The sequence below is a fragment of the Rhinolophus hipposideros genome (genome assembly GCF_964194185.1).
Source record: "Rhinolophus hipposideros genome assembly, chromosome: 23".
Taxonomy (NCBI): domain Eukaryota; kingdom Metazoa; phylum Chordata; class Mammalia; order Chiroptera; family Rhinolophidae; genus Rhinolophus; species Rhinolophus hipposideros.
In genome coordinates this window covers 845364-856213 of record NC_138069.1, presented here as the reverse complement: position 1 = coordinate 856213, position 10850 = coordinate 845364, and the positions used below count along the sequence as shown (strand labels likewise).

Genomic DNA, 10850 nt, shown 5'->3' with positions numbered 1-10850 from the left:
GTAAAACTGAAGCCACCCAGTAGGATTTTCTTTTTTGTTCCACCATTAAATAACTTTTTGACATTATTTGTATTAGAGATAAATATAAATTGTAAATACATTATGCTGTCTTATTGGTGATAACCTCAATTTGTCAGTTTGAATAGGAATTCAGTCTTCCCTTATACTCCTTCACTTTATCTCTTAATTGTATAGAAATTATGAAGATTTTCTTACAACTTTGATGATTTTGACTCTTGTATAAGCTCCATATATATGAGATTTGTATGAGGTTCTGATTCCTCCAAAACTACCATCTTCCTGAGCATTTTATATTTATTTAGCAAGTGTCTTAATATCCTAAATTTTTCATATATATTTTATTTATTTAACTTATAGCCTTTGCTTTTCACTATTTGATGAAAGTTATGAATTTAAATTAAAAAATGACTTTAACTTTGAAGTTTAAAAAAATATATACTAGTACTCAGTTTTGTCACGTTTGATTTATTTGACCAATATATATTTGATGATGAATTTTTATGATTATTCACATATTTAAGAAAATGTTTCTCTCATATCTTTGTTTCTTTTGATGTAAATCATATTATTTGGGACTCATATTTTACCCTTTCTTAAATTTTCTTTCATCTAATGTGTTGATTTGGACATTGGGATAATTGTTTTTACAGTTTATTTGATTTAATGAAAGTAGCATCTGATACTGCTTTCCACATTGTGATAAATCCCACATCCTACCGTCTTCAGACTTCTGTATCATATAACATTTCTGGAATTTTTTAAAGAAATAGAACAAAATACCACCAGATTTGTATGGAACCAAAAAAGACCCTAAATAGCCAAAGCAATCCTAAGAAAAAAGAATAATGCTGGAGTTATCGCACTCCCTGACTTCAGCTTGTACCACAGAACAAAAATAATCAAAACAGCATAATATTGGCAGAAAAACAGACACACAGACCAGTGGAATAGAATTAAAAACCCAGAAATAAACCCCCATGAATATGGACAGATAATTTTCAACAAAGGAGCCAAAAACATACAATGGAGAAAAGACAACCTCTTCAATAAATGGTGCTGGGAGAATTGGAAAGCCACATGCAAAAGAATGAAACTAGATTACTAACTGTCACCATGTACCACAATTAACTCAAAATTGGTCAGAAACCTAAATATAAGACCCGAAACAATAAACTGCATAGAAGAAAACATAGGTACCAAACTTATGGATCTTGGGTTCAAAGAGGATTTTATAAATTTGATCTCAAAGGCAAGGGAAGTAAAAGCAAAAAAAAACCCCAAATGGGTCTATATCAAAAGCTTTTCCACCGACAAAATAAAGAGGCAACCAACTGAATGGGAGAAGATTTTTGGAAACAATGTTCTGATAAGGGGCTAATATCCAAAATATATAAGGAACTCATACAACTCAACAACAAAAAAACATACAATCTAATTTAAAAAGTGGGCAGAGGACCCGAATAGACTTTTCTTCAAAGAGGATGTACAGATGTCCAATAGACATATGAGAAGATGATTAACATCACTAATCATCAGAGAAGTGCAAATAAAAACCACAATGAGATATCACCTCACCCCAGTCAGAATGGCTATCATCAACAAGACAAATAGTAACAAGTGTTGGAGAGGCTGTGGAGAAAAAGGAACCCTCATACACTGTTGGTGGGAATGGAGACTGGTGCAGCCGCTATGGAAGGCAGTGTGGAGGTTCCTCAAAAAATTACGAATAGAATTACCATATGACCCAGCAATCCCTCTCCTGGGTATCTACCTAAAAAGTCTGAAAACATTTATCTGTAAAGATGTATGTGCTCTGATGTTCATTGCAGCTTTATTTACAGTGGCCAAGACATGGAAACAACCAAATTGTCTTTGGACAGATGATTGGATAAAGAAGATGTGGTATATATACATACACAATGAAATAGTACCATTTGTGACAACATGGATGAATCTTGATGTTATTATACTCAGTGAAATAAGTCAGACAGAAAAAGTGGAGAACCATATGATTTCACTGATATGTGGGACATAAAACTGAAAACAACAAAGAAAAAGACAGACAAATAAAGAAACAAAAACTCATAGACACAGACAATAGTTTAGCAGTCACCAGACGGTAGGGGTGAGAGGGGTGGTAGATGAGAGTAAACAGGGTCAAATATATGGTGATGGAAGGAGAACTGACTCTGGGTGGTGAACACACAATGTGAAATATAGATGATGTATTACAGAATTCTACATTTGAAACCTATATAATTTTACTAGTCATTGTCACCCCAATAAATTTAGTTTAAAAAATGTGTGTGTTGGGGCATTTGTGGAAGTACCACTGGAAGTGACTAAATGGCAATGGGGCATCTGTCTTGGTTCTGGAGGAATAAAATTCCTTCGGTGGAACTTCCTAATGAACAGTGAGATAATGTGAACTAAAAGGTTAATCTAAATGAGAATTTTAGCGGAAAATATATTGAACAAAAAAATTAATGTCTAGAACTTTCTTAAAGCAGTTGCAAGTACAAACACACTTCCCCTCACACTTTCTGGCCCTTTGCTTTTGGTGCAGGAATGGGGGGAAGGAAGACTGGCTCTCTCTTCCATGAAGGGTGCACTAAGGATTTGAGAACCCAGAGATCTTTCCCAATGTACTGGTAAGGTGTGGATATGCTTTACACTTAGTTATTGACAAACTTCTTAAAGATATCTGTCACCTGACAGATATCAGTGTTTGGCCCACTTTACTCGTTTCTCTAGCCATTCAGTATGCGTGCCATAGGTGAACCTCACAGTGAGTTGTGAAAATTCTGTATTAACCAAGGCAGTCCACAGTCTTCCCTTACCCATAAATGTGCTCTGAGAACAAAGCGTTTTCATGGTGCTGTTCCTGTGGGTGTCTCACAAGCTGCCTGACTTTTTCTCATTGCAGTAACAACTAATGGAAAACCAAGCTCCCAGGGTGAGCTTAATGCAAAATGATCGTTCTATTCCATGGAGAAGCCCAGTGTTCCTAACAGACATTCTCTTTCTAGATCCAAGATGAGCCTCTATGATAGTGTGGCAATTTAATATACACCTTAGACAAGAATTCCAAAGCTTTCTAAACTATGTTGACTTGTAGTCATTGCTAATATTACTAATATTTCACAGAAGGAAATTGGTAACCTACAGCAGTAGTTGTTAATCAGATCCTACACACTAACTCCCAATTTGTAAGTTGCTTTCCTAAGAATTTGCAAAATCTGTTGTATCAAAGGGTGTTTCAAAGTGTTTTGGCCACTTAATACCAGAATGGGGAAAAGGTGGGAGATGGGGAGCCTACTTTTAATATTCAAATATTTATTTGTTTGATTATTTGTTTTTAATAATTGTACATGTCTTACTACTTTAGGACTATGGAGGTGAGTAGAAAGTGACCTACATTTTTAAAGGACAAATTAAAAAATAACAATAGTATTTTTGTTATTCTTACTTGTGTATATTGATAACTCACTACTTCATTACTGTGCTGGGATCATATCAAGACAACATGGTAGTTCTATATGATACATCTGAGAGACTAAACTGTTTTTCTACAACAGCTAAGAGGGACTATAACATTTGTCAGATGGTTAAACTAAGATGTCTTAATGGCCAAGGGACACAAATAATAAGGAAAGGGAAGGAGGTCAGGCACATCCTGTGTTAGAATGATCTACATTAAAAGTTGACTTTTCTTCAAAAAATAAGATTGAAGGGCTTTGTTGCTTTTATAATTTTTGTGTTATATTATCTGAGAAACATGTTTCCTTTAAAAACTTTTCCTATGTTTTTGGTAAAACATTCATTACTGACATAATCTGGAAGAAAACTTGAGTGATGGTAACTTTTAAATGGCAATGTTGAATGTTAAACTGAATTTAGTTACAGGTTTGTCCCACACAAATGTGCTATCCTGGGAATTTTATGAAGTCTTAAAAGGCAAAAAGAATATGATCGATTCCTTGACACATTGAAGAGTGCTGAACTATGATTGTGTTTTTCTTTATTCTGTAAAATGTGAGTTTTTAAAAGATTTAAAATATATATATATGGCTAACTTACAATATTACATTAGTTTTGGATGTAGACCATAGTTATTCAACATGTATAATATATACCTGACGAAGTGATCACCAAGTCCAGCAACCATCTGACACCATACCACACTATCACAATATTATTGACTATATTCCCTATGCTGCTCATTACATCCCCAGTGCTGGGGAAAACTGCCCCACACTGTTTTACATCTGGAAATTTGTACCTCTTATTCCCCTTCAACTATTTTTCCCAACCTTTTAAAAAATTTTAAATTACAGTTGACATTCAATATTATTTTATATTAATTTCAGGTGTACAGCATAGTGGTTAGACATTTATATAATTTAAGAAGTGATCCCTCTGCCTAGTCTAGTACCCATCTGTTCTGTTCTTTTATTTGGGTCATGTGTCTTTGTCTTCCCACTTTGGCAATGTCCCTGTGTTTGTTTCTATGTATTAGGTAGGGCTGCTACCATGTTTCCCTGAAAATAAGACCTAGCTGGACCATCAGCTGTAATTTGTCTTTTGGCGCAAAAATTAATGTAACACCTGGTCATATTTTAATATAATATAAGACTGGGTATAATGTAATGTAATATAAAACTGGGTCTTATACTCAGTCTTAGTAGAGTAGCCTTATGTAGTAGGTATCCGGGGACCTAGTGGTTCAGTCTTCCTTGTCACCTGAGCCAGGTGCTCCAGGTGTGTCCCTTGTGTGGGTTGTGTGTGCCCTCTTGTTGCAGTTGGTTGCTTTTGTCGTCAGTGGGAGGGATTGACCCTCAGGCTGATTGGTTGTGAGAACTGGCATGACTACAGTGGAGGTACTGTTGTGCAGGGGCTGATGCTATGAAATAGGATTTGCTTTAACAGAGTTCTAGTGTTTGCCCAGTCTGCCCACTGGATGTTTCCTTCTTAGAGGTGGCTGTGTGATGCTTTAGCTGGCTCTGAAGCTGGCCACCAAGTGTGCCAGCCCCAGGCCTCTGGGAGGTGCCCTGCTGTGTGCCAGGTCCAGCTATAGCCTGTGCTCTTCCCAGGGCAATCTGGCATGAGCCAGAAAACAATCTGCAGATATCTGTCATCTATGCTGGTGTGGGATGTGCCTCAAGAGACCAAACCATGACCGAGGTTGGCTGTAGCTAGTGCGTGGCTTAGGGACGCTCAGCAAGAGGTATAGGACACACCTAAATTAGATGCTGCTTATTTGGGTATTGTGAACATTTGAGAGATTTTAGGAAAGTCTGCAGCATGAGCCAAAACAGGTCATTTATACAGATATGCCACTGGAAGTGTCTTGAATGTGACCAAAATTTGGGTGGGGTGGAGTCCTAAGGAATCATCAGGGCAGGGTGGACAAGTGGTGTTATCCAGGTTTTTGGAGACTCAGGTATGGAAGACACCTGGGTCTGCATGTTTGATGGGGTGATGTCTCAGAAAGAAAAAATGGCTTCCTCCAGCTCTTTAGTCTGGGAGAAAGCTGCCCCTCCAATCCTTGCCCTGAAGCCAGACAACTCATTTCCTCCCCTTATGTTCCTGGCACCTTTCAAGCTGCTGCCCCAATACTGGAACTCAAAGAGAGTGAGTCCATCAGTGAGTAAGTCCATGCGTAGGCACTTAAAGATGAGTGCCTGGAAATGCAGTCACCCTCCGGCTCACTCAACCACATTCTCCACTGGATTTCACAACCAGAAATGATAGGGACTTCTCTCCCTAGCACTGGAACCCTGATCTGGGAAGCCTGGTGTGGGGCTGGGACCACTTGCTCCTCTACAGGGGACCTCCTCAGCTGAGATAGCCCTCCTGATATTTAATGGTCATACCGCAGTGAGGGACCAGCTCATTCCATGCCTGTGCTCCTCCTACCAGTCTCAAGGTGGCTGTCCTTAGTTACAGAAGTTTGATTCATCTAGACTTCAGGCGATTCTCCATGATAGTTGTTCTATAGTTTACTTGTAATTTTGATGTGGTTGTGAGAGAAGATAAACACAGCATTTATATACCCAACCACATTGACCAGAAATCCTCCTAAAATGTGATTTTTTTAAATGTCTGTGGTAGACTGAGCAGAACATCATATTTGCCAAGAATACACCATAGCTTTCAAACTTCCTTTTTATTAAAAAATTCTTAATAAAAAGCTCCAATGTTCCATAAAGACTATAAGGTTTTTACAGTGCCTCCTCAGGGGTTAAGTTAATATAAATGAAAGAGGAAATATATAGTTAAGGAAGAACTAGAGCATGGTATTGGAAAAGAAAAGAAGAATGTTTTAATACACTTTTCTTTCCACTAGAGTCTATTATCATTTTCTTCTGTTTGAAAATACACATGGCAGGCTTGTCTTGTTTCTGATGCACTCTAGGTAGTAAATAGGGTAATTATTTTACAGACGTGAGCAAAAATTATTTTCTCAGTTTTACTGACTGGATACATAAGGAAAGTACAGCTAAGCTTGTAGTTACTGCCTTATTTTGACTGCATTACTCTTAAATGGGTCATTTAAAATAGTTCTTAGGTAATGTTTACCTGTTTTTCCATTCCTGAATACTTACACTAATTTGTACAAATAGAGATTAAGAAATACATAATGTTAGAGAAGCTCCTTATGTTTAGATATAGTATGTATGGGATAAGACGATATTAATTTTTTTTGTTTAAAACATGTTTCTAAATTGCCTTTTATTAGTGAAAGTGATAGAAATACCCCTATAGCATTTGGTGGAGACATTATTCACTTCATCATAAATCTCTCTTTGCTATGTCCTAGTTCTGCTGCCTACAGGATAAAAACAAAATATATTGCTCTAGGATATGTCACTTTGTTCTCCTCCCTAAAGAATTCAGTTTGTTAGTTTCCACATTTTTAAACTGTTGAAACTGGCCGAAGTATGTAACAAACATTGTAGTGTCTCAGACCCGAGGAAATATTTTCTAAATCAGTTTTCTTTAAATTACTTTCTACTTCCATTACTGGATCTGGTGTGTCTTAAAATGTAAGAAACCAGTTAGTATTAATGGTAAACCAACTGCTCATTATAAATGTGAGGTTTAACAAATAAGTTATACATGCTATATTTATTCCAGTGTCTTTTGCTTAATTGTTAATTGTGAGCAGATTGTTGAATGCTATTCTATATTCTGCAGTTTATTATATAATAACTCTTTGAGCAGGTTGAAGTTTAACTGTGCAACAAATTTATATTAGAATGCAATTTAAAGTGTTTTTCTCTATAGGCTTTTTTTTTTTTTTTTTGACTGGGGAAACAGGTAGTGTTGACTAGTATATTTTATCCTTGTTCTATCCGTGTTTCTATAATATATGGTACCCTGCCTACCCCAGAGAGATAGAAAACTTTGTCCTTTACTCCTTTTTGTGGGTTCTGTTTTTGTGGGTTTTTCTGAGAATATGCATACAATAAAATGTTCCTTCTTGTTACAAAATGTCATTATGTGATTTCCAATGACCTCTGCTATCAATACACTGTGCTCATACATTCTTTTAAAGACTGTTATGATTATAGTGTTTGCAAGGACAATATTGAGGGATTAATCATTGAATTAGTTAAGATGAACTCATAAATATATACTTGCCAATACAAATGATAGAGAAAAAAATAATATGTTTAGATTCACTCATTTTTATTAACCATTGCAAGAATAAAATGGAAAAAAAATGACCTGGAATTATAATAAAGTAAGCAAAATTTGAAACTTTACAAAATCTTCCCAAGTAAAAAGTGCTGGTGAAAAAGTATGTGAAATGAAAAACAATATTACTCTATGCCAGGGCCCAACTGATGTGAACATAAAGATTAGAATATTTCTACTGAGCTGGAAATTGCCAAGATACTCCATTGACATTCAGACCCACATAACCAGATAAGTTCACCATGCAGTGTATGAGCACCAATGGTGTAATAGGGTTCTAATAACTTGAAAACAATTTATTAAACCAAACAATTGTGTTCAGAAGAGTAATTGATGTTTTAGATATTCATATCTTTGGTATCATTTTTTCACCAAAAAATTTGCCAATGGCCATCTTCATGTCCCTGTTTCTGAGGCTGTAAATGACAGGATTCAGGCTGGGAGGTAACAGAGAATATAACACAGTCATAAAGAGGTTTAGTGATGATAGACATTTGGAAGCTGAACCTAAATATGCAATAAATCCAGAAGAGAGGTACAAGGTCACCACAGTGAGATGGGGCATACAGGTATAAAAGGTTTTCAATCTTCCTTCTGCAGAAGGAATTTTTAGGACAGTGGAGAAAATATAAACATAGGAAACAACCATTAAAATGAAACATACAAAAGCAAAACAACAACTAGCAATAATAAACACATATTCTAAAACTTGCTCCCCAGAACAAGCAAGTGTCAGCAAAGATGGAATATCACAGAAGAATTGATGCACTATGTTTGGCCCACAGAAATGGACAGAGAACATACCTGCAACATGAAGAGATCCATAGAGACATCCACTGAGCCATGAGGCAGTCACCATCTGCACACAGGTGCCTCTATTCATGATGGCCTCGTAGTGCAGAGGGTGGCAGATGGCACCATAGCGGTCATAGGACATCACTAGAAGGAGGGCGAACTCTGTGCCAGCGAAAAAAATAACAAGGAATACCTGTGAGGCACATCCCATGAAGGAGATGGAATGGCTGTTGTTCAAAGAGTTCATGATGGATTTGGGGACTGTGACAGAGATGTAACAGATATCGATCAAGGACAAATTCTTCAGAAAGAAATACATGGGGGATTGGAGATGCTGGTCAATGGTGGCGAGGGTGATAATGAGGAGGTTTCCCGTCAAGGCTGCCATGTAAATCAGGAAGAAGAGAGCTGTCCAGAGTCTCTGTAGCACCTGGTCATCAGGGAATCCCATGAGCAAAAAGTCTACGAGTATTAGGGTTACATTGGTTAATTTCTCAGGCATGATGATTCTCGTCTGTGGAAACATAAGAACAATTTACTTGTATCTTCAAAATCCTTCTCTTTTGGTGTGTTTTATTCATAAATTATGGGGTTATTCCCTGGATAAATTATATCTTGCAAACTATAGTTTCATCAATGCATGTAGAGTAAATTACATTAAGATAATCATTAAAGGAGGTTAGAATAATTTTTCATATGATAGCCTGAAATTTATTCATAAATATGTAAATATTCCCTCAATAAATGGGAGATTTTCTGACTTTGATGGAATAAGTTAAAAGTAGCAAAATTTTGAATAATTGTTCATTGTTTTTACCTATACTTGGAAATTTGCTTTGGTTCAATGTAAACTGTTTGATTGATATATTTGAAAAATTAGTATGAATAATTGACAGATCACTTCTTTTTCTACTTTTCTCTACCATTTTATAGCATAAGTAAGTGGAGGGGGGGAGAGATGGGTCAAACTATAAATTCTTTTTGAAGTTTTTTTTTTTTTAAATTAAAACTTATTGGGGTGGCAATGGTTAGTAAAATTACATAGATTTCAAGTGTATAATTCTGTATTACATCATCTATATCTCACATTGTGTGTTCACCACCCAGAGTCTGTTCTCCTTTTATCACCATATATTTGATCCCTCTTATCCTCATCTCCCTCCCCCCACACCCCCTTACCCTCTGGTAACCACCAAACTATTGTCTGTGTCTATTTTTTGTTTCTTATTTGTTTGTCTTGTTCCTTTGTTGCTTTCAGTTTTATATCCCACATATCAATGAAGTTTTTGTGTGTGTGTGTGTGACATGATAGAACTATGACAATAATATATTAAAATCACTAACATTTATACATAGGTTGGAAGTATAGCAGATAATATATTAGCTGTACTCGAAAGGACTGTGGAATCTTAGAGGCATCCACATGTTCTGTGCAACCCATATCAATTGTCCAGAAACAAATTGATTTGATAATATTTTCCTTCAATAAGGATATATGGCTGCCACACATCTAATAAACAAAATTAAAATACAATGCTGTATTATTTTCCTGAAATAGTGGAATATAAGCAAGTGAAATAAATTTGCCTTCTTTGACATATCAGGAGAGCTAGAGTGGCATTGACAAGCTTCCAGTAGATGCATGTAGCACTTACCTAATTAGAGATCCAGTTTCCCGAATTTCAGGGGTCTGTTATTTAAAACACTGTGGAACTGAAAGCTTAGGATGAGGCTGATAAAGGACACATTCTCACACAGGAAAAAAGAAACCCAGATGATCTGGAGCTTTTGTCCAACATTCCTGTTTAAATAATGCTGTTATTCTTGTTGTCAGTGTGTTTACTGGTTTGTAGTCTCCACTGGCTAGGTTCAAAGGATACTTATATGGGCTTGCATTTTTGTGGGCAATTACAATTGACCAATTAGAATAAAAGCTAATTAACTGTATTAGCCATGAGTTCTGGTGTTGTCATGGCAGTCACTGAGGGCCAAAAGCACAAAGAATTAGGTGCACATTTGAATAATTTTTCTACCCGGTAGGGTTACAGGCCATGATACATATATAATTAATGATAGGAAAAACGTTAACAGACTGTCATGAAACTTTACATTGTCAAGTAATGGAAAGATTTGAATTTATAAACTCATATCTGAACAAAATGATTGTCTGTGTCATTTTACTTTGCTATTTATTTTGATGTTCTTTAATAGTTCTCATAAGCAGAATGTAATTCTATCTACCATACAATATATCCAAGATACAAGAAAATAGACACAATTTTTTTTTCAAAAATTATGCTAATATTTTATATGGGTAATAATTTCCATTG

General features: G+C 36.0%; 1 protein-coding gene across 1 annotated transcript; it reads right to left on the bottom strand.

The window, feature by feature from the left end:
• Window positions 1-8071: 8071 nt before the first annotated feature.
• On the bottom strand, window positions 8072-9022 carry LOC308491951 (olfactory receptor 14A16-like; the record flags this gene model as incomplete). Its single annotated transcript, XM_081036185.1, has 1 exon — window positions 8072-9022. The coding sequence occupies one exon, from the start codon at window positions 9020-9022 to the stop codon at window positions 8072-8074; it is 951 nt and encodes a 316-aa protein (XP_080892311.1).
• Window positions 9023-10850: the final 1828 nt, after the last annotated feature.